General features: G+C 36.8%; 1 protein-coding gene across 5 annotated transcripts in view; it reads right to left on the bottom strand.

Annotated features, from left to right (window-relative positions):
* BARD1 (BRCA1 associated RING domain 1) overlaps window positions 1-25,516 on the bottom strand; it is a 125,366-nt gene that overhangs the window by 34,898 nt on the left and 64,952 nt on the right. For all 5 annotated transcript variants that reach the window (XM_074298766.1, XM_074298765.1, XM_074298764.1 and 2 more), the window contains 2 exons: window positions 23,131-23,211; window positions 20,257-20,429 (listed from right to left, as the gene is read on the bottom strand). In XM_074298766.1, the coding sequence (XP_074154867.1) occupies window positions 20,257-20,429; window positions 23,131-23,211 (254 nt within the window). The remainder of the gene's footprint in view (window positions 1-20,256; window positions 20,430-23,130; window positions 23,212-25,516) is intronic.

Raw genomic sequence — 25,516 nt, 5'->3', positions numbered from 1 at the left:
ACAGACTCTATACAAACAAATACACAAATGAGATAAGTTCACAAGCCAAGCATTTAAATCTATCAGATGCACAATTCTTTTACATTACAGAAAAATAACCAAATAAAACAGTCAATGGACACCTTCCTGAATGAATTTATTGGATTAATTTAGCTTAAATCTCTTAATTTGCTTAAGTGTGTGCTAATTAATAAGGTGAATACAAAGATGGGCAGAAACAGTCAGTATCATGAAAATTTTAAATTTTAAAGGAGGGATCTGGTATGTAAATGAATACATACATGATGCAGACAGAGTAGACAGAAGACAACCTTAGAAGGAGAGAAAATAAGGAAAGGCTTCCTACAATAGGTGATTTCTGAGGTAAGTCTTGGAGGAGACCAGAAATTCTGCATATGGAGGTAAGATGGGATAGCATAGTAGTTACAGAGGACAGACAGGGCAAAAGCGGAGAGTTAGGAGAATGACTACTATGTATGCTAAGCAGACTGGCTTACATACAGGTTGTCTTGTCACAATAATAAACCACAAAGTCCACTCCTCTCCTATTAAGCAATTTAGAAGCAGTGTCCCAAAAGTTTGTGTCCCTTTAACATTATCAGGGCTTTAATTGTGAGCTTAAACTTTGTAGGTATTTAGTCTCTTATAGGTAACTATTTTATGTACATATGCTATATGTGTGTGTATGTATACGCACATACATACACACACACACACATATATATGTGTGACTCTGAACAAGTCACTTACCTCTATTTGGCTCAGTTTTGACCTAAGGCAAATGAGTTGGGAGAAAAAAACTCTGCTGAGAAAACCCCAAATAGGGTCATGAAGTGCAGAACGTGAACAAGATAGCTGTGAAAAATTCCAGTCATTCCAGTATAGGAGCCATACTTGAGAAGATGAATTTTATGTGCATATGTGAAGTAATGGTTGCATGTAGGATATGGCTCAAGCTCACAATTAATATTTTGCCACCATAATTAAAGAAGAAATAAAATATAAAATAAATGATAACAGTATGACACTCAAAGGAGAATTTCTAATTTCTAATCAGGGGAAACACTCCTAGTAATACAAGCAACCAATGACTCAAAGCATCACTTGAATTCCCATGATTGGTTGTGCAAGTCCATGAATCAAGAATGGCCCAAACTCAGAAGATATTTAACCTTATAGAACCTGAGAATAAAAGGAAGAACAGGCTTCCAAGCTCGATTTAGGATCCTTAGCATTCAAAGCTCGTGTGGAATCCAGACTCATGGATCTTTTCTCTCGGATTCCCCATGACTGTTGGCCATTCACTAGACTGCCGACTAGGCTCTCTCTATTACTAATGAGTTGGGAGATGGCACAGTACAATGCTTCAGATTAAAAAATAATTGGTCAAACCTCAGGCTGGCATCATGGGAGAGCTACTCTATTAAACACTGTCATGGGGCTCCTACTTTGTCATGCACCATCAAGAAAAGAATTTGGCATCTAAGGACAAGCATCTTTAAATCAAGTTGCCGCCAGAAAAAGATCCTTCAATTCAATTTAGCCAGAAAAGAAAAATGTCATTTATTACATGGCATTATTGGTTAAGTCATGAAATGCTCCGACTTCAAAGGGTCAGTGATCTCAAGCCTCAGACTACTACTGCCTTCAACAGTGAAAAACACAACTCCATCATGTTTTCTTATCCCTGTTCTTTGGTAAATCTTCCCAAAAAGAGGTCATCCAACATCCTGGAGACCTTCTCCACAGTTCCAGTTGAAGAGACAGAAAAATAATTGATTACTAGAGTGGGAGTCACTGCAGCAAGAGCTGTTTACAAATACAAGGATTCATCAGAGCCAAAGTCACATTTAATATGAAAGTAAGAGGTTACAAATGAAAGGCAATGAGAAGGATGACTCCAAGCTGACGGTGAAGGCAAGCTTTACATCTCCGTGTCTAGCACAGTGACTTTGCATATCTGTATGCTTACGTAGCTGTAGTTTAGACCTGTGAATTTAACAGTGGAGGAGATTACTGGTGAGAATAATAGCTGTTCTGCACCACAGGGTCTTTCCTTGAACAGACCACTTTCTGAGAAGTCATCCCTGGTAGAGGTGACAGCACAATGTTAAGTTATTTTGGCTTAATGCTCATAAAATACATTGTTATGTATGAGTAGCCTGTGGTGGTATCTCAGCCTAAGTGATCCTGTGTCTGGGACTAGTTCTATACTTAATATGAGGGTTATTCATCTTTTTTTTCTGTGTCATGGACATCTTTTGGTTGCCAAATTAATGGACCCCCTTCTCAAAAAAAGTTTTTAAATATATAAAAATATATCTAATTACAAAAGAAATCAATCACATTGAAATATATAATTATTAGTGGATTCTTATTTTGACTTTCTCATATTTTGGGGAAATGTTAGAATACATGTTCTCTTGAGTGTCATCTTAAACTGTTAACACATGACTAGTCCAAACTCTTTTTCTGATATTTTTCCCTTTCTGTCCAGACTAGTGACTGACCTGCTACAACAAGCAGGCCCCTTCAGGAAGTTACATCTATCAAAGTCAATCTGCATCTCTTCTGCTCCTCGGCAGTATGTCAATGGCTCGGATGACAACTATTTGTGGAGGGAAGGAAAGTGGGAAGCATGTGAACCCTGATTTTCCTAAATCTTCCTCTTTAGCGTCTGAGATCTCCCAAATTTCCAATCCCAAACTCAAGTGAACCAAAAGCTGCCTCAAATCACCTTCGCAATTATTTTTTCTTTCTGTAAACTTTTGTTTGGACCCCTACAAAACCAGCACAACTGACTTGTGTAACCTGTAAGTTTGGAATAAGCATTGAATTTCACTGCTCACACCTCACAAATGACATTACTGGATATAAGAGCAACAAGATGGGGACATCCAGGTAATTCCGGCCGACTCTCCCTTCAGAACTCCCTGTGAATCGTAACCTAGGCCGCTGCCACCCCTCTCACCCTCGCACCAGGCTCTGGGTTGGCACAGGGGCAGGACTCCCAGAAGGCACCAAGACTTTCTCCCACTGAGTGCTTTTTGCTACTTATGCAATGGCCTGAGCAGGCTTCTCTGAGAAGCTCTCCCTCATCCCTTTCCACACCTTTTTGTCAGATTTCTTCCTCTATGCTCTTTCATAAACACTTAAAGATACAAGTAATAATTTGCATTCATGCATCACTTTATAAGAGAGTCACAAAATGCTTTTATTCCAAACACCCCTCAGATGTAGATGGTACCAATATTGCTCCCATTTTATAGATGAAGAAATGGAGCTTTGGAGAGACTCTAAAACTTAAACCATGCTCACACAGCTATGAAGTGTATCACAACCAGGATTCAAACTCAGGTCTCCATGTCTCATGCTCTTCCTACTAAACTACATAGAGGGGGGAAGAAGGGTAAAAGAATAAATATTTATTAAATGTGTTATTTATTTATTATTAATTAATATAAAAACCAAACACCTCCTGAGACCAGGCACTAAGCTTTATAGGTTATCTCATTCAGTAATCACTACTTACAAACCCCATTTTACAGTTGAAGAAACTGAGGGAGACAGAGCTTACAGGATCTGCCCAGAGCCACATGGACTTGACGGCACTCAGATACTTTCTTGACTCCAGGCCCAGGCCTCTATCCACTGGTCAACAATGGCCAGTTGTGAGCATCAGATTTAAAGGCACATTTCGGCGGAGGGGACAGTATTTGACTAGTGGGGAGGATGGCACGTGCCTCGAAGAAAAAATAACAAGCTTTGTGGGGACAACAAATGGATTAGCTTAGCAAGCAGGGTTGGTCTGTGTAGGCTGGTAATGAGGAATCATGCTGTTGAGATAGCAAGAGCAGATGGCCTGGAATCTAAGCAACAGTTTAGATACTGTAGGCTTGTGCGTAGGGAGGATGATATACTACAAATAAGCAGTCCCGTGTTTTTGTTTTTTTTTGTTTTTGAGTGGGATTACTCGAACTGTGAATAGGAAGAATGGATCTTGGGAGTAATTGCGGCCTGGAAGATCAGTCAGGGCCATAACCCAGGCTTTCAGAAGGGACTGAGAAAAAGCAGTGGAAATCAAGAGTGCAAAAAAGGGGTGGCTGCTTAGTGCAGGGTCTTTGGTGTGAGTCAGGGTTCTGAAATCATTTTGGAGCGGTGGAGCCCTTTGGCAGTCTGGCCACGTCGATGCATCTCTCTTTACACTGTTCCATTACCTCCATTTATAATTCAGGGACATTTTAAAATGCAATTAGAAGTTAGGGAAAATCAAGACAAGTTCTTGTCCACTCAAGTTCACGAGGCCTATACAGACCGACATTACAGATTTAGAACTAATGGGCACCTCAAAGGCTGTCTAGGCCAAGCCCGTCCCCATTTAACAGATGAGGAAGACTAGACCCAAGATCACATGAGCAGCATCACTGCCTGGGACACTGACAAGATCAATAAACTAAGTGAAATACAATTAATATGATAATACATCTTGCAAGACTGCACACGTATAACCTTTATCAAATTGTTTACTTTCTCAATGACAGAGGAGGGTGGGGGAGAATTTGGAACTCAAAATTGTAAAAAAAACAAACAAACAAACATTAAAATTTGTTTTTACATATAAAATTTTATACACACACACATATATTTAAATAATTAAGTGAAATAAAACATCTCAAAAATACTCTTTTCTTATGGAATTTTAGATTTAGAGATACAAGAGACTTTAGGTATTTGGATGATACAATGGATCAAGTGCTAAGCTTGTAGTCAGGAAAAGATCTAAGTTCAAATTTGACCTCAGCCAAATAACTTTGGATAAATCTTGCCTCAGTTTCTTCAACTGTAAAATGGGGATAATAATAGTACCCACCCATTAGCCAAATAACTCTGGATAAGTCTTGCCTCAGTTTCTTCAACTGTAAAATGGGGATAATAATAGTATCCACATTCCAGAGTTGTGGTGAGTAACAAATAAGATAATATTTGTAACATGAGCCTGGCACTCAATAGGTACAAATAATTGCTTGCTTTCTTTCCTTTTTAAGAGGTCCAGTTCTAATGACCTTGTGATGAATAGAGCCATCTACACCCAGAGAGAGGACTGTGAGAACTGAGTGTGGACCACCATTTTCACTCTTTTTGTTGTTGTGGTTCATTCTGGTTTTTTATTCATTTTCTCTCCCTTTTGATCTGATTTTTTTTTTGTGCAGCAAGATAATTGTATAAATATGTTTACATACAATGGATTTAGCATGTATAGCATAATATTGGACTGCTTGCCACCTAAGAGAGGGGGTGGGAAGAGGGAGGGGAAAATTTGGAACACAATGCTATGTAAGGATTAATGCTGAAAGACTATCCATGCATATGTTTTGAACACAAAAGGCTTTAATAATCATTTTTAAAAAACACAAAAATAAAAAAATAAAAATAAAAGAAGTCTACTTGGCTCAAAGACCTCATTTTAGAGATGAGAGAATCAAGCCCAAAATGATTAAGTGATTAAATGCCCAAGGTCACACAGATGATCAAATCTCAAGATTTTCTGAATTCTTTTTAATACTGAATTTAGCTGTTAAAAACTATTTAGGATTCACATCCAGCAATGGATTTTACATGTCACATTCTGAAGACCTCATATCTACTAATGCACTTTAAAGAGAAATCCTCTAGACTATTCTAAAGATTTCATTTGGATTACATAAGACTCAGATTTTAAAAGCCATGTTAGAAAGAATAGTGTCTGTCAGGATTTGAAATTTCACTCTTAAGTTACTGGGGAAAACTGGCTTGCATTCTTTATGGTTATGGCTTGGTGGTATATTTTTATAAAAATGCTCCCTTAAGTCACCTCTTCGATTTCTCCCTTCCCATCTTTTAACACCCCTGACATCCTGCCATCCCAAATGATCATTAATAACCTAGCTGGAAGAAAAGCTTGCTTCACAAACTCCAAGGCAGAAAGAAGCTTAGAGGTCACGCAGTACAAGCCTAGAATTTTACAGATGAGGAAACTGAAATCCCAGGAAGGGCAGTGACTGTGCCCAAGGACATGGAGTCAATGTATGGCCAAGCAGGGATTCTAACCCAAGACCTCCAATGCTCGTTCTGGTGTACGTCTGTATTCTGTCTGGCTACTAGACACTTTATCCAGTAAATTTTTCTTCTATTTGTTTAATGGAGTTTCTCAAATGAAAACAATTTTTAAAAAACTCAACCCTTGAAGAGTTGCTGTCCTTACCTTTTCAGAAATTCTCATTAGTCAAGCTTTTAGAGGTAGAAATTCTGGCCAATATGCATTTATGAAGAAATGTAACTTTTGTTAACTGTGGAAAGAAACTGTCTTATGTTACAACTACAATCAAAGAAGCACCTCTTTATTATTTGTCTGTTTCAAGTATTTATCATTAATAGTAAGACTGGGCTTTGGAAGGTCACAGAACTCTACTCAGGGAAAAGGCTAGAACCACTGGATGGGAAGTATAACTTGAAATCAGTACCACAAGGTTAAAAATCCCAGCTCTACGATACTGAACAAGTTACACAATCTCTCTAGTCTGAGTTTTCCCATCTGTAAACTGAGGTCAGACCCGAAGAACTATTAGGTCACTGTGGCTCCAAACATCATTATTATCATCAGTCACCGCCCACCTGGATTCCTGTCTTGTGAACATGAGAAAGTGTCCTGCTTTCTCTCAGTCATCTTCGTTAATACAGAAGGTGCTATATCTCTTTGGTGTGTTGGGGGGGGGGGGGTCCTGCCCCCAGCACGTGAAGCCCTCTCCCAATAGGACGGGCAGAAGAGAACAGCTGTTTGAACAGCCGCGAAGGCACCTAAGGCAGGAGCTCCGGAGCGTTAGAGCTTGGTCAGACCCAGAGAAAAAGTCCTCCTGAGCAGTCCCCAGTCCTCTCGACTTCTGTCTTGGACTTCAACGTCTCAGGAGAGAGCGTGACCGACGACTCTATGAAACTCACTCAAATCCAATCAACACATCAGTCATCACTCCGTGTTACCACTGGTCTCTTCACAAAGGAAGAACAACAATAAAGACAGAAGTATCAAAGAGTTTAAACAGAGTGACCGCACGGTAACTGATGTCATAATGGTACACAAATGGTACACAGAGACCTAGTCTCTTGTTCCCACATGGACACCTTTTTAGTTTCTGCTATAAATGCTTGTGTTCACAGTATTCCTTAACAAGTTTTTTGTTGCTTGAAAGTGCCCAGAGTCTTTTTTGTCATTAAATGAGAAGGTTCAAGAGCTGTGACTTAATGGAAATAATGCTACAATAAGATGCATTACTGCTTGCCTGGGAATTCCGGGACTTTCTATCTGACCCGCAGCCAACTCCTCATTTCTGTCAGCTTCCTTCTGTTGGACCCCTAGCTCTTGGAGAGCTCAAAGTCACATCTTATTTTTGTTCACTCTGCTTGGTTTCAGTTCCACATCTTCCCCCCCCCCCAAGATAATGTGATAACCTGAAATCTCCTCACCAAGCAGATGACTCAGACACTCAACACCTCAACTCCCTCAGCTGTCTCTCCATTCTGACTGAAGGATGGAGACCTGAACCCCTCCCAAAGCCTTCCTTCACAGGGCTTGGAACTTCAGGTATCTCCCCATTTTCTACCAGTACCTCTGCTTGGTTTCTATTCCAGAGACTAGCATGGGCCCATGCTAGGTGTATCCCTTCCCCCCACCCACTTTTCAGCTTCCTCATTGGACTAAAAACTCCTTGAGGGCAGGGAGTTTTGTCTTTTCTTTATTATCTCCAGCCTTTGGCACAATGCTCGCCATTTAGTAAGTATTTAATAAAGATTTACTTAATTACGTTGATTTGAAATACTTATAACTCCAAAATTCAATGTAGTATTTTAAAATTTTTCCATTCATTCACCAATTCATAGGAATTCAACAGGTTTAGGTTAAAATAGATAACTAATTTATTCATAATTAACTCAGAGAGTTGGCAAAAACATGGTGGGCTGAAGGAGAAAGAACAGAAAAAGACCTGTTTGTTAAGAAAGGGTCTTTAGAATTCAATTTGAGAAACTGCTGCCCAATTCTCAGGAACCATTTGTTTTCAAGTCTCTACTGCCTTTGACAAAATCATTATAATTATGCCTCTTTTCTTTTTATTCATTTAAAACTAAAATAAAAATGACCCCCCCAAAAAAAGAACATTTCCATGTATACAGACATAACACTGCATAGAATCCAATATAAAAATCATGAATTTCCAGTTATTTTTTAACTATGATAAAGGCTATATATCATTTTTACAATTACCCTGCTTTTCTATGCTTCCTTCTAAGCTTTCTTTTGTTGCACTACATTTTTTTTCCTCCCTCCCTCTTTAGCTTACCCTAGAAAGGTTAAAGATTAAACACATACTTATATGTTCATATATTTATATAGGTATGTATGTGTACAGACATAGATATAAACATACAGCCATACTATACATACTTCTATTTATCAGTTCTTTCTCAGGAGTAGGACAGGATCTTCCTTCCTCTCCAGCCCATTCTAGAGAAAGCTACAAATAAACACACTCACTTATATGTCTGTATATTTACGTGTGTGTGTGTGTGTGTATGTAGACATAGATATAGGTGTAAATATAGACATAAAGCCACACTAAACATACTTCTATATACCATTTCTCCAGGTGGACAGCAGCTTCCTTCATAGGTCCTTTATAGTTTGGTTTGAATATTTATGACACTCAGGATGAATCAGTCACTCAAAGTGGTTCTTAGGAGAATACTTCTGTTATTATCACTCCACATTCTCTTAGTACCGCTCATTTTACTTTTCATTATCTCATGCCTCTCATCTAATTCTACTAGTAAAATATGTGCCCCAAAGGGGTTGAAAAATTTAATGAGTCAGCACTCTGCTTTGGTGACTTAATCACATCCTACAGACAGAATCTATGAGGTGGGAAGAGGCTCCTGCACAAACTTGTGAGACTGAAAGAATTCAGGGGTGAAGAGAACCGTGAAAATCAAAAAGGGTGATCCACAGAAGACAACAGATAATCTGGAGTCATGAGGCTTAATGGCCATGTGGTGGTTGTTAGAATATTCTGAAAAACAGATTATCTCTTAAAGGGGAAAAAGAAAAAAAGAAAAAGAATGCTACTTTCCATTGTTCCCTTTAGAAAAAAAGTTTTTCATGAGAAAAATAATTTCCCATAGATCCTAAGGGTAACAAAAGTTCATTTATCCAGAGTCTTTTGACATATTGTCAAGTGTTTAAGAAGCAAGGCAGTTACAGGTCATCATGGATAGAGCATTACAACTAAAATTAAGAAGACCCGAGTTCATATTCTGCTTAAGACACTTATTAGCTGTGTGACCCTGAAGTAGCAAAAATCTCTCTGAGTCTCAGTTTCCTTATCTGTAAAATGAGAATAATAACATCACTTATACAAGATTATTGCTCAAATAAGATATTTCTAATAAGCCTTGCAAATTTTAAGACACTATCTAAATGCTGGCTATTGCAATTAGAATCCTGGTATCTTAAAGTAGAGAAAGGGACCCACATGTGCAAAAATGTTTGTGGCAGCCCTTTTTGTAGTGGCAGGAAACTGGAAACCGAGTGGATGCCCATCAATTGGAGAATGGTTGAATAAATTGTGGTATATGAATATTATGGAATATTATTGTTTTGTAAGAAATGACCAGGAGGATGATTTCAGAAAGGCCTGGAGAGACTTACATGAACTGATGCTGAGTGAAATGAGCAGGACCAGGAGATCATTATAAACAGCAACAACAATACTATAAGAGGATCGATTCTAATGGAAGTGGCTCTCTACAACAATGAGAGGATCCAAATCAGTTCCAATGAATTTGTGATAGAGAGAGCCATCTACACCCAGAGAGAGAGAATTGTAGGAACTGTGGGAACAACGTAGCTTTTTCACTCTTTGTTGTTGTTCACTTGCATTTTTTCTTATTCATTTTTTTTTCCTTTTTGACCCGATTTTTCTTGTATCAAGAAAGATATCTATATAAATATCTATACATATATTGGATTTAACATATATTTTAACAGGTTTAACATATATTGGATTGCTTGCCATCTAGAAGAGGAAAAGGAAGGAAAAATTTAGAACACAAGATTTTGCAAGGGTCAATGTTGAAAAATTATCCATGCATATGTTTTGAAAATAAAAAACTTCAAAAAAAAAAAAGAATCCTGTTTCAACAGGGGAATATTAAGGAAATAAATATGTCACAGTATAAGCTAGGTTGTACAGTGGATAAAGAGGCAGTGGATAGTCAGGAAGATACAAATTCAAATCCAGCCTCAGGTATTTTACAAGTTGTATAACCTTGGACAAACCATTTAATTTAATTTCTATTTGCCTCAGTTTTCTCGTCTGTAAAATTAGGATAATAAAAGCTGTTATAGGGGCTCATAAGATTAACTGTAAAGTGCTTAGCACAGTGCCTGGAACAGAGTAGGTGCTAGATAAATGTTAACTCATTCTAATTATCATCATCATCATCACCATCACTATCCCTATTATTAACCAAAATCTTTTTTTGTTAAAGTATTTTACTTTGGCCTTTTATTTGCATGTTTAAAAATTATTTGTCTAAAATGGCCTTATACCCAGGACTATTCCATATGCTGTCATTCTCAGACTTAAATTATACAAGTTTGCTCCAAATTTCTAAATGCAACATTAATTAAAATATTAGTAATTATTTATAGGAAGGCAGTATGTATATGTCTTCTGAATGCTTTAAAAAACAATGACATTATTTCCATTTCTGAGGGGGGGAAATCCCACTCCCCACCCTGCCACTACAATTGAGATAATCATGTAGGCATAATACAATAATAAATGTAGCTATTCTACCATTTACCAACAGCAAAAACAATGACAGAGAAAGAATTGTTATCAGCAGAGTAAAGTACCCCACTTCAACCCAAATGAAGGGAGAAGAAAAAACATAAGGATAGAAATTAGATAATATAGACAATATATATTCATATCTTAATAAAAAAATTCAAGACTATTTCACAATACAGGAGGTTAATAAGCCAAATAATTTAATTATCTCGTTTCAATTATTCTTCAGAGACATAAGGAGGTAACAGAGTGAGAAATGAATATGCATATTGATCACAATAGTTTAAATTAAAGCATTAAAAGATCAAAATTCTTCATGATAACTAACATTAACATAAGACTTTATGTTTTAGAGTATCTTTTCCCCTTCAATAAATATTACTTCATCTTAACTTCATGATAACCCTGGGAGGGTAAGTGCTAATACTGGTCTCATTTTATAGATGCAGAAACTGAGTCAGATTTTTTTTTTTTTTAAATTTTGCCCAGAGTCACACTGATACCAAGTTTCAAGGGGTATATGTGAACTCATGTTTTTCTAACAAGGTTCAGCATTCCATCCACTATGAACCTAATTAGGATGACCAATCTCATTTCCAGAACATTGCTGATAAAGTACTCATCTTTCCTTCTAGTAGAAATATGGTGGTCTTTAGATACAGAATGCTAGGTCCAGTGTTAGACACAATCTCTGGGTAGATTTATTTAAATTTTTCTTTACTGGAGAGAATTAGGGGCAAGATATGTATTTGAAAAAATGGCTGTTATAAAAAAAAATGAAAAGATAGGCAATATATATGTGTGTGTGTGTGTGTGTGTATGTATATGTGTGTTAAGATAGATATAGAAATATATATGCAGATGTATTTTAAAGAATAATAATTGAAGGAAACAACCCAGGTGCTAGATTGGTATAAAAACAATCAACAAAATATGTAAGCACTTACTATGTTCCAGACATTATTATGTTAAATCTTAGGGATAAAATGAAAAAGCCATAAAATGAGAAAGTCAACAGTCCCTTCCCTGGAAAAGCTTACATTCTAATGGAGTGTCAACAAATGTAAATAGATATATTCAAGATCTTTTCCAAAACTGCAACCCAATGGAATTAAAATGGAGAATTTATGGAAAGATGTGGACAAGAATTACACAGGACTGAAAAGGATAGATTAAAAGCTGCCTCATTGGACAGAACCACTAAAATGTATTTTAAAAATAAAAAAAAAACCTTCATTCTTCCACAACTTCCAGGCTTCCAGTGGTTTCTACTTCAGGTCTATGATTGTTTACACCCCTTGAGAGGCTACTATTTGTGAAACATTTATCAAAGAGACTAAACATCAAGGCATGGTATGGGATTTGATCATTTCTTTGAACAAAGAAAAAATCTTTTCTTAAAATTTAGTCTTGTGAGTCCTTTCAGAGCCATACCAATGTCAAATAATTAATTCTGCATCTTTTAAACCAGCTTTTCATTCCAAAAAGTATGGATGCTTTGTAACATGGGATAGGGAAGTTGCAAGTTTTATGTATCCACTGTATTGAGAGGGAAATAAGAGACCAAGGAAGAACTAGCAAATGAAATTATTTGCTTATGGAAGAAAAGGAGCCAGGGGTAAAACAATCATTTGGGGCTGACCCCCAGATGACTGGAAGATGAGAAGATGAGAATATGATATAGTTTGTGTGCTGTCTCTGGTTCAAGTGTAGGATTCTTTCTGATCCTGGGCTTTGCCTTTCCAAGATAAGCTAAGACAGGAGTTCTTAACATGGGATGTGCAAATGCATTATGCATATACACATACATGTACACACCCCTTTATATATGTGACTGTGCTTCCTTCCCAATTATATCACAAGGCTTAGGAGTACAGTGTCCCTGCAATCTGGAAAATATGAATAAAATCCATAGCAATAGACTCTTCCTTCACCCCTTCATTTTCCTTTAGGAAATGAGATAAGGATTTAGCCTTTCTCATATGATGTTAGAGTCTACCAGAAAGCCTTTTAAAAGAACAATTCTACATTTCTGAGTCTAAACTTTTTCTGTGTTGTCTGCTGGCCCTCATGTATCATCTGAGGCTTCAGCAAAACTACCCCCAAATTGACATTTAATTTCCTATGCCAACCTGTGATATATTGAAATAGCAATAGGGCCAGTCGATATGGAAAGGATAACTATAACTGCTTTCCTCTGTAATACTATGTATTCTATTTTATGCATTTTAAAACATTCTTCTTCTCTTTTGTGGTTTTTTTGGGGGGATTTTTTGTTGGGGAAATGGTTTGGAGAAAACTGAAGTTAAATGACTTGCTCAGGATCACACAGCCATTAACTGCCTGAGACCAAATTGTAACTCAAGTCCTCCTGGAAGGGCAAGTGCTCTGTCCACTGTGCCATCTGGTTGCCCATACATTTAAAAACATTCTTAACAACGATCACATGTGGAAGACTTAACTACTCTGATCAAGTCAAGGAGCCAAGACAATTCCTAAGGACTCCTGCTAAAAAATGCTACCTACCTCCAGAGAGAGAACTGATAAACTCCAAGTGCAAATTAAAGCCTAGCCACTACACTATCACTAAGCCAGCTGGACATTGATTCTACTTGGGAAAGGATGCAAAAGGCAAGCTTTACAGCCCATCCTGGCAGAGTCGATGACAATATACGCCCAGGGCCCCATTTGAACGGTCTCTGTCAGAGTTAAAAATGTTTCTCTTTATTTTCCTGCTACAAACTGACATTTCACTTTAAATGAAACATCTTGTACAGAATGTGGAATAACCTTTTTCATTTTCTAAGAACAGCACGGCAGGTGCCTGCCCACAACTGTTCACTAAATGCGTATTACTAAGGGAGAGAAGGAGGAGGTTATCATCAAATTTAAACGTACACCTGTTATAGAGACAACCAGGTACCTAAGAGAAAAGCAGCAAGCCAGTTCTGTACTAATGCTGAGCTTATCGTGCATAACAAGTTGGTCAGGCAGTCCATCTGAGTGGAGAGTGTTTATGAACTACTGTGAAATTGCAAACACAGAGATCTAATACTTCAAGTCACTTGGCTTGCTGTGAATCAAAAAAAAAAAAAGTCACTGTAATTCAAGAGGACAAATACATGAAGAAAAAAAAAAAAACCCACCATAAAATATAAATTATCTCTTTGCAGAAGATTAACTTTAAAAAAATTAACTAGGCCACAGGGACAATTAATAGGTCCACTGGTCCATATAATATTTTCCATTTATAATCTAATATCCTTCCTAGTCAGAGTAAACTTAGTGAAGAGCAAAGTATTTTAACTGCTAAATCTTCTGCATTTGCAAATCAGCATAATTCATAAAGCCAACCCACATAATGTTTTACATTAAAACTCTAATTTCATCATGAGCTTTTTTTTTTTTTTTTTTTAACAGAAGAAGGCCAAGGAGAATGGGGGAGGTATCATGCTTTCAGCAGTTAACAATAGAGACAGACATTTATACAACACAGGAAGAGATGTCAGGAAACCAGATCTCAGTTACCAAGATAGGACTCCCACCCATTCTTTCATAATTTAAAAACTCTTAATTATCATATGTAAAACTATATAAGTCAATTGTATACAATATATTAGCTAAATGAACAGGGAAGATAGTAATTCTGAACTTAAAAAGTATTATAGAAAATCACTGGATTTAAATTCAAGGTATTACACAAATCCTTCCAATATTTTCTCCCAAAGATCGAAGAGTAAAAATAGGCTATGTTCTCCCAGAGAAATTGACTCTTCCTTCAGTTTGCACTGGAATGATGGGCTTTTAAAAACAACAAAAGGGGAGGAAGAGCTAAGGAGTTTAAATAAAATTAGTATTCCTTAAGAGGTGGTAACACTATGGGGGAAAGTGCCATATTTTTAAAAGTTCACACTCATTAGAAACTTCAATCCACATTATGAACAATGAGAAAAGAAATAACCAAATAGAAATTAATCTTACACCACTCTAGTCCACCTTCATGAATTATATAGAATGAGATTTTTTTAAAAGCCAAGATCATATTACACATAAAAATAAACCTATGTATCAGAAAACTTATCAGACAGGAACCAAATTATGTTTATCTAATATAAATATTTTATGCAAAATATATTCATTCATGTTATCTGACTATACTAATTTAATCTACTTGTTCCATTTTACCAATGAGGAAAATGAAGACTTAAAAAAAGTTCTTAATAATTATAATAACAATAATCACAATAATAGCTAACATTTACTTAGCTCCTATTACATGAAAGTACTTTGCTAAGTGCATTACAAATATTATCTTATTTGATCCTCTCAAACCTGTGAAGTTTCTGCTATAATTACATCCCATTTTACAGGTAGGAAAACTGGGACAAACAGAGCTTAAGTGACTTGCCCAAAGTCATGCAACTAGCATGTAACCAAGGCTAGAAGGAAAGGAAAGGAAGGAGGGAGGGAGGGAAGAAGAGAAAGGAAGGAGGGAAAAAGGGATGGAGGAAAGAATTAAAGAAGGATTATACTGGGCTTCATGTCCATCACACAATTTTTTATTGTTCTTATGGTCATCTACAATTTTGATTCTTTTGAGATAATAATGTTCCAAGATTTACAGCTAAACAGCAACCTTAGGAGAACAATGGTGCTAAAAAAATATGGCCATGTGTGTCAGGAAGTAATTCAGCCTGGGTCTATTGAAAGCCCTGTCAAATTTACCGAATGCTTTATTCAATTTTGGACGCAGACTCAATTTCTATCTGTAGTGCTTACCTAAGAAAAACTGTACTGACAGACTAACTCAGTGAGTTGTCCATTCAAAGGTAAGCTATATTTTGGGCAATAAGCATCCTCCATGTCCTTGATTTTTTGGTCCTAGAATTCTAGGTCAATCTCTTTTGAATGACCATAAATTACTTTGAAAAAGTCCAGTAGTATTCTATGAGTTAATGTAATTAATAATAAGTGTAATGTAAATAATACATAAACAAGAGAGTCTGTAGAACTTCACAATATAGTGAATATCTCTGGACAGTCTCTAGAAATAGACACATTATTTATTCAAAAAATTTGCTAATAATTTAAGCACAGAAAACACTCTCTTTTCATTGTTAAACCAATGATCTTTTTGAAATATAAAACTGAGTTTTGAGGAATATCTGATATTATTGTATCTTGTTTACTATCCCTAAAGAGTATCATGATACAGCTAAAAAATATCATGATACAGCTAAAAAAAAAAAATCTGTACAAGAAGACAAAAGAATTCTAGGATTCATTCACATAAAATAGTAATAACTATAACAAATAATAAAAATAGTAGCTAACATTTATACAGTACTGTGTGCCATGCACTATGTTAAGTGCTTTACAATTATCTCATTTGATGCTGACAAAAACTCTGGGAAGTAAGAATTATTCTTACTTCTATTTTACAGGTGAGGAAACTGAGACAAATAGGACTAACTGATTTGCCTTAGTCATACGTCTAGTAAGTGGCTGAAGCCAGGTTTGAATTCAGGCCATCTATAACCATATCAAAAATAAGGGAAAAGAACCAACAAAAAATAGAAAAAACAGGTAGAAAATGGTACCTAAGAAGCCCAGGAAGAACAGAATAATATGGAGCATGCTGGGCAGTTAATAGTGTCAAACACTAAAGAAAAATGGAGGAATACTAGGAAGGAGGGAAAGATGGCATTAGAAGCTACAGAGAAATGTAATTAAAATAAAGGTGATGAATATAGAATAATCCTTACAAAAGAGAAAGAGCAACTCTTTGAAAGTCTTGTGAGCTGCTGGGGTGTTAAATTGATTTAAGGAGTTGAAGGGGGTCTTAGAGGCCATCTGATCAATTTGTCCAATTCAATATTCTCAGTTTAGCAAACACAGAGAGACACAAAGACACAAAGACAGACAAGAGATTGAGGAACAGAAAGAATGAGAGAAACAAGAGAGAGAGAGGAAAGGAGGGGAGGGAGAGAGACACAGACAGAGAGGGAGGGAGGGAGACAGATAGATAGATTGATAAATAGACACAGAGACAGAAACAGAGAGAGACAGAGAGAAAAGGAGGAGAGGGAGGGAAAGAAGGAGGGAGGAAGGAACAGAGAGACTGAGAGACAGAGACAGAGAGAGAGAGGAAGGGAGGGACAGATAAATCAATGGAGTGAAATCCTGAAAGAGACAGAAAGAAAATATGAAAACACAGATGGAGAGGTCAGTTTTGGTGACAAAGAAAGCCACATCATTCTCTCAGACAGAAGGGAAAGGAGGGAAGGATAGACATTCTAAAAGTTTGAAGGTAAGGAAGAGGGCAAATGAGGTAATTCACATCAGAATTTCAGGTAAGGGAGATAGGGGAGCCATCTGCCAAGAGGGGGGAAGACAGAGATGGAACTAGGGAGCAAGAAGAGGTCCAGAACATGTAGTCTATGGTGCAGAAATGAATAAAAAGGTGATTGTGCAGAAAAGCAAAAACCTCCATATAAAATGAGCATGTACAGTTCTTCTCTCGCTCTTAAATTCCAAATAATGTCAATCTCCTTTTACCAGGTTCTGATTTCACATACTTAAGAGACTGCCTCTCTCTTTTGCTGTTATTGAGCCATTGCAGTCATATCCAACTTTCCATGACCCCATTTAGGGTGTTCTTGGCTGGAATGAGTTTGCTATTCCCTTGTCCAATTCATTTTACAGATGAGGAAACTGAGGCAAACAGGGGATTTGACCAAGGTCACATAGCTAGTGATTGTCTCTGATGCTAGATTTGAACTCAGTTCCTCCTGACTCCAGGAATGGTACTTTATCCACTGCATCATTTACCATCCCTTTTTGTACTTTAGATAAATAGATAAATGTAGGACCTGGTAGGAAGGATGAATTACAACTTTTATCTGGCTGCTACAATCCCATTTTTTCTTTTCCTTCCTTCCTCCTCTTCCTCCCTTTTTCTTTCTTCTCCCTTCTTTTTTTTGGAGGTAATAGAGGTTAAGTGATTTGCCCAGGATCACATTGCTAGAAAGTATCTAAGGATAATTTGAACAGGTCTTCTTGATTCCAAGGCAAGTTGCCCAATTCAACTGCTTTTTAAGGGGGGGAATGTAATCACACAAAAATATCAACAAAACCCAGACACTTCCTTTTTTCTGTCTGGTTTATTCTGTGCCTTCCCTCAAAATGTCTATCCCCAGTCAGTAGGTCTACACACCTGAAAGTATCTTACACAGTTAATAATAGCTAACATCTCCTTTACAGATCAAAAAATGGAGGGGGAAAAGATGTTAAGTTAGTTGTTCCCAGTCCCACAGCCAGTAAGGACACAAGCCAGCCTGTTATACGTTATAACAGATGTTGAGGAAACAGGCAGTTCGAATGCCTTTACTAAGACTAATAGCATCCAGTTGGTATTAATTTTAAGTCACATTTCAGCAATGCTCCGGTGATCTTAGAAATTTTATAATGCAAAGAAATTGTCCTGAGTTTAGTCAAAGTAACAGTTGATTTATATTGCCATGCTGTCACAAGGCACCGACAGAGATGGTCCACTATCTTCAGGATTACTTTTAACCATGGATACTTTAACTTTCCAAGGCTACAGTTCTCTTTGGAAGTCAGTAGTAAAAATTGAGTCTACATATGGTAATAGAGATTACACATAAGAACCCAGGAATAACATAGAAAAATGACTAACAGTTGTGGCTATTGCAAAAACTGCTGAATTTAAACACATCTGTGGTTCCAAGATCCCATTTCCTCACAGATGCAAGGTATAAGTGAGAATCATTAATCAATGGTTCAGTCCATAATCTAATCGGCACAGAACTACCTACACTTTGTTATGGGCAGCTAGGGTGCACACAGTGGACAGAGTGCCAGTAGTGGAGTCAGCCAGACCCAACTCAGTGAGTTCATATCTGGAACCAGAGAATGGCTGTGTCACAACCATGTTAGTCTGTTTCTTTATTTATAAAACAAGCTGGAAAAAGGAAAGGCCAACCACTCCTGCATCTCTGCCAAGAAAACCCCAAATGGGGTCACAAAGAGTAAGAGACGACTGAAATGATTGAAAAACAATATTTGTGAAAAAAAATTATTTAATTCTCTTGCCCAGTTATATTTCAAATATTAAAGTGTACCACACTTTAGAAGACTATGGATTCATAACTAGAAAGAACTCTAAAAAAGCCATTTAATTCAGTCATATTATTAATGAAACTGAGACAAGAGAGAGTTAATTACACAATAAGGAAATCTAGAAAAGCTGTAAGGTTTTCTATAATGGAGCATTTCAAACCTGATAATTATAAATAATTGGTTTAAGATTCTTATCATATAATTGATTTATTCTTTGTAAGTTTGTTTTTTGTTTTTTCTCCTTGATGCCAGGTACATCGAGACACTTGATAAATACGTGTTGATTATTGATATTTTCAGTGGCTGATTTTTAGATTCTATGTTTTTCAAAGTACTTGGTCATCTCAAGTGAATGACATTTTTTCCCTATTTTTAATTCTCACACTTAGGAAGTATTTTAGAAGAAATATGAATATTTTCTTTTATTTAACTTTCCGAATTACCCTCATCCTTCTGGGAGAACTTTAATGAGATTAAATGGAAAGCTGGTATATCAGCTTATTCCAATTTAATTCAGCACTGAAACTAAACTAAATAATCTGACAAACCTAAGAGGATGAGGCAACAGACTAAGACAAAAAGTCTACATGAACCATTTACTTGGGATGTATTCCATGGCATGTATTTTAAATGGCAATTTCCAAAAGTCACTAACGCCCCTTTGTGCCGCTGAAAAATAATATACCAATGAGCATTATCTGAAGGAGCAAAACCTTTCATTATGGTACAAGTTAATCATAGAGTTCTGGTTCCCAACTTCTGAATTCTTGCACATATTCTCTAGCCCATTATGTCCAAGTAGACATAAGGAAAATATAAGGTAGTAGATAAACATAATGATCAGTTTCAAATTTCTACATATATTTTCAAAATTGCTTTTGTGTAAATAAACTTGGAGGAATCAAAGCTTTTGAAATTAGCTTGATAATTGTTCCAGCACTAACAGAAAGCTCTCTTCTCTCACTCTTTTCTGTGTGGGGGGAGGGGTGTTTCTCTCTCTCACTATCTGTCTCTCTCTCTCTTTCTCTTTCCAAACACACATATCTTACAACCACAGAAGGAAAGGGCATGTTTGCTGATTTTTTAAACCAATACAAAAATCACATCTAATTCTGGGACTCAGAAAAAATAAGGGGATTAAAAAAAAAAACAAAAAAAACACATATCAGCAACCTATCTATTAAGGTCTTCTCTTTACAAGTAAATTACAGTAACACATTTCCAACCTACTTACACAGCATTGCGGGAGGCTCCATGGCAGAGGAGCAGCTTGGCAATGCTCACGTGCCCATTCCTAACGGCATCATGGAGGGGCGAGTCATTCTGGTAGCCAGTGGTGTTGACCAAAGCCTTGTGCTGTAACAGCAGCTCCACAACCTTCTGATGTCCATGATTACAGGCTTCATGCTGATTGATATAAGTTGGAGTGAACACAGAGAAGCATGACAAAGAATATATAAACAAAAGAATATATAAAAGCAAAAATATAACAAAACAAAAAACTTTTTTTTTAAAGGTCACTGAATTAGGTCAAATTTAAGTCAAACAGTATGGATTCAATTTACCTGGACAAACATTTACTGTCATGTAGCCCTTATATGCCTTACAAATCACTTAAATGTAACAGCTCTTATAACAGCTCTCCTGACATCAATTAAGTAATCGCTGACTCTCATAGCTACTCCTTGTTCGGACCACTTCTTTCATATGTGAACAGTCTCACACTACTAGAATTTAATAATTCTGGGCAGGAACCAGCTTATTTTTGTATTCTTATTCCCCACACTGAAGGTAGTGCCTGGTACCTAGTAAGAAATAATACTAATAAATGCTTTTTCATTCATTCACTCATTCAGGTTATAAAGACAAAGACTTGAGGTGTGAGTGATGAGTCCTTTACAGAATAGGGAACATGTATTTTAGATAAAATGCTGCTATTCATGAAATCATCATTAAGCCCATTGTAACATCAATCAATAAGCAGTTATTAAGCATCTTCTACATATGAGCATAATACAATGCTGAGGATTCAAACACAAAAACTGTAAATGATTCAAAACAATTCCAATAGACTTGGGATGGAAAATCCATCTGCATCCAGAGAGAACTATGGAGACTGAATGTGGATCAAAGCATAGGATTTTTATCTTTTTAAAAAATTTATTTGGTTTTTTTTCCCCTTTCTGATGGTTTTTTTCCCTTTCATATGATTTTTCTTGCAAAACGTCAAATATGGAAATATGTTTAAAAGGATTGCACATGTTTTAACCTTGTTCAGATTGTTTGCTGTCTTGGAGAAGTGGAAAATTTGGAAAGTCTTAGAAAAATGAAGGCTAAAAACTATCTTTAGATGTATTTGGAAAAATAAAATGCTATCGGGGGGAGGAGGGAACTATAGCGGTTACACCCTAAAGTTTGAAATTCAGCAGTTATCAATAGTATAAATATCCAAAATCTATGCCTATGTATGAATTAATAGGTTCTACATGGAAGCCCTACTACCCAGCTGATACAGAAAGAGGTTATAGTTCATCCACTAACATAAGCAAACCAAGCAACTAAATGGAAGATATCAAAACACATTCTAGAGAAAAGAAATATTCCAAGTAAATTTTGTCTCCTTTTTTTACATGTGATCACACCATTACTTTGCACTTTAATAAATACATTTGAGCAAATTCCCTCTTATGATTAAAGTCGACATGGATGTATCTAATTCAGAAAATAGATCATGTTACAGATGCCTTTTTATTGGCAAAGGAGGGGAACCCAAATAGATACTGCAAGATTTCTTCCTTTAGAATACTCATTGTCTTGTACCTTCCAGATCATGGAAAAATAATTAAAGCAATCATGAAAATACTGGCTAGTCTGAGAGAGTCTCTCCAACTCCATGACTTAGAGCTAGATGAATACCTTCCTGGCATGATACTTTGCCTTAGTGGGGACACCATTATATATCACTTGAAGGCTGCAAGCACCTGGCCTAATTAGACTCCCAGTTTAGGTACTGAATTTCTAGTTTGCAGGATGAATGCATCTCCCTCATTTGTTGACATCTTCTGTGGCTGCACATGTCATATCTCATGTTTATTGTCCTAATGCAATTAGCCCAGATAGTTAGCACTTGTTTCCAAATGCAAGCAGCTTGTACTGTTGTTTCCTGTGGATCCTTCACTTTACCTCTTTAGCTAAACAATAGCCACAAAAGATCTCTACCCAAAAACAAAACAAAACAAAAACAAAAAAGAAAAGGCTTTAAATCAGTGTTAAAAAAATTTATATATATATGTAAATATATACATATCTACACACACATACACACATATATATAATACACACACATATACATACATTTCATACACACACACACACACACACACACACACACACACACACACACACACACACACACATACAAGCCATCAGGAAAACAAGGAGGCATGTTTCCTCCCTTCTATCTGTACATAGTAAGTGAGGCATGTGGTGTGTCTCAATGGGACTCACTTTCCTGCAAAAAAAAAAAAATTTCACATATTCTTGACCCTTCTTGACATAGCCAGTAGCAAAAAGTCAGCCTCTAATGGGACAAGACTTTGGAAGGTGAGACTTTCTAAGTTTAGTAGCAGCTGTCAATAGTTCTGCCCTACACTGATTCTTGGGTGACCCATTTAAAAAAAAAAAAGGCAAAATAAGAATACCAAAAAAAAACCCCCATAATCACAATCCTAAACCCTTAGGAAATTTGTCAAGATAACGTAATAATCTCTACTTGAGGTCCATGGACTTGGATGAGAAAGAAAAATGGCAGCTTCATTTTTACTGACTTCTACCTAAAACTTCATATTTTCTGCAATTATGAATGTAGGCATCAAACATTCAGAGAAGAGGGTTCCATAGGTTTCACCAGACTGCCAAATAGGTCCATGACACCAAGGTTAAGAACCTCTGCTCTAGTTAATACTCTAGCCACACTGACAATAAGATCAGAAGTCATTTATTTTCCTTATAATTAATGAGAACACAATTTTATTAAAAGGGAAAAAAGGCAGAGAAATGTCCCAAAGGGGAATAGGAGAGTCAAAGAGCAAAAAAATCTGAAAAATACCAATGGAGTCCATCCAGCATGGTCTTTAACATTTGGGTCACTTCCATTTTGGAGGAGGTGTTCAACAGATGGTACATCACCCTAGAGGAAAAAATACAAAAGTAATACATGAATATTAGAATTTATAACAGGATGGTAACATAAATTTCATACTACTTTTTAGAAAGATAAAAAGCTAAAGCTACCCAGTTTTCCCTTTCTGTTTGCCACAATCTTGAGATTCAATCACTTTAAGTGAAATTAAAATATGTTCTTCTCTGGGGAAAGGAACAAAGATTGTTACTTAAAAGTGAGCTTGTGCTAGCATTAGAGCCAAATTCTGAAGACAGAGGATTATAGCTTTCAAACTGGAAAAGAAAATGAAGGTCTTCTAGCCCATCCCCTTGGACTTCTGTCTCCCCACTTTACAGAAACTTGCCCAAGGTCATCCACAGAAAATGGCAAATCCAGGTCTTCAGCTCCAAATGCCTGTCCACTTTAGCTATTACCGTTACACTGTCTCTAAACAGCCATTCTCTATCTTTAGCTGCACGGGATAAATTTCTATTGTTTGAAATTAAAGAATTTCCTTTTAGAAGAGAGATGAAAAGGTGAGGCAGCTAGGAGGTGCAGTGCACAGAGCACCAGCCCTGAAGTCAGAAGGACCTGAGTTCAAATCCGACCTCAAGCACTTAACACTTCCTAGCTGTGTGACCCTGGGAAAATCACTTAACCCCAATTGCCTCAACCAAAAAAGGGGGGGGGGGGGAAGGGGAGATAAAAATCACAGGATCTTGAGATAACAGATCTAGGATTGGAAGGGACCTCTCAGACCTCAGGGGAAACTGAGGCTCAAAAATGAAAAGGAAATTATTTATGGAAAGTCACATAAATATCCAAACCCACATCCTTCCAACCAAGATCCAGCACTCTGTAATGGTCATAATTAAACAATTAAACCTCAATCTAGCTGTTAATGACCTAGAAAGTGAATAAATTCCACCAATTCTTTCCAAAATGGGGCCCTCCTTATACTAAGCTAAAGATTTAATGTTTTATTTTAAAAGTCATTCATATCATTTCATTTCTCTTCTCTCAAACTTTCCTATTGAACAGTCGGAAGAACCTGACACCAGAGGAAACAACTTCCCCCACTTTCTTTCTCCCTTTTTTGCCCCCTGCCATGCTAGGGGCTGCCCGGGCTGCTGGAAGCTCACGTGGTTTGGATGAGATGGGATTCACCAACTCTATTGGAAGAGCACCAGCCTTAACACCTGCCTTGTAACTGCCTCCTAATGTCCTCCTCTAGGCCTTACCATCTGCCCTGGAGACTCACAGCAGAATCATTCAACTTAATGACATCACCTAAAGACCCCCAGGTCTAGCCAGGCGTGAACCTGCTCCCCCCAGATTTCTTTCTTTCTGACCACCCTGTAGCTGAAGCTTCTTTTATGTGATTTTCCCTCAAGCTCAACATACAAGTACAATCTTGCTTTTTCTATTTTTCTCCCCAGTGCTTAATTAACACAATCCTTGGCACATAGGTACTTAATGATTTTTTTACTCATCATGTCATCTAAGGGGGAAAAGATACATGAAAATGTTTTTTTAAAAGTGACCTGCAAAAAAACAAACAAAAAATCAAAAAGGCTTTTACTTAAATCAGTGATAACCCAAGTAAAAACTGCCAACATCCCTTCTCTTATAGGCAGTGACTCTATCCTTGTCCTTTCGTTTCATTTCTGTTCTTCCCTATTTGCTAGAAGGTATTTTCTGGGCAGAAGCAGTTGCTTTGTTGAAACTGACAGAAATAGGAATCTGTATAAACCTATTCAGAATGCCTCTTGGGAATTAGCGTTTAATTTCCCCCCTTAGTTTAAGAGCAAAACAACAACCCCATTATCTTCCAACTGAGCTGTGAGGAACAGAGTTTCTGTGAAAACCATGATATAGTCTCTCCCTGGATAATTTTTTTTTCCCCTAGTCTTACATATTATTAACAGAAGTAATTACTAGAAGACAATATTTTACTATGCATTAGAATTCACCTCCTGATTTGGGGGTAAAAAGAATTAAAATAAGGCAGAAAAGGGAGGACAACATTTAACAAAGGACTGGTAAAATTCATTCTGCTTTTATGTTAGCAAGGCACGCTTTCAAGTCGGTGAATAATGGCCTTAATCCCATCCCCACAAATTAAAGATCTCTTCCAAGTCCCCTGAAAATTTTGTTCCCCAGAAAGGATTACAAAAATAGAAATATGCAACATTCAGTATGATAGTGGGAAAATACCCTAAGACTGCTTCCAACTCTCAAGTCTACACTACCACACCACACACCAACTACCTACCAGCTTTTAATTCTTTTTCATCAAAACAAGAAGCTTAATATCAAAAATATATTGAAA

Source organism: Sminthopsis crassicaudata, chromosome 3 (genome assembly GCF_048593235.1).
Source record: "Sminthopsis crassicaudata isolate SCR6 chromosome 3, ASM4859323v1, whole genome shotgun sequence".
Taxonomy (NCBI): domain Eukaryota; kingdom Metazoa; phylum Chordata; class Mammalia; order Dasyuromorphia; family Dasyuridae; genus Sminthopsis; species Sminthopsis crassicaudata.
Note: the sequence above shows the minus strand (reverse complement) of the source record. Positions and strands in the feature narration are given on the sequence as shown.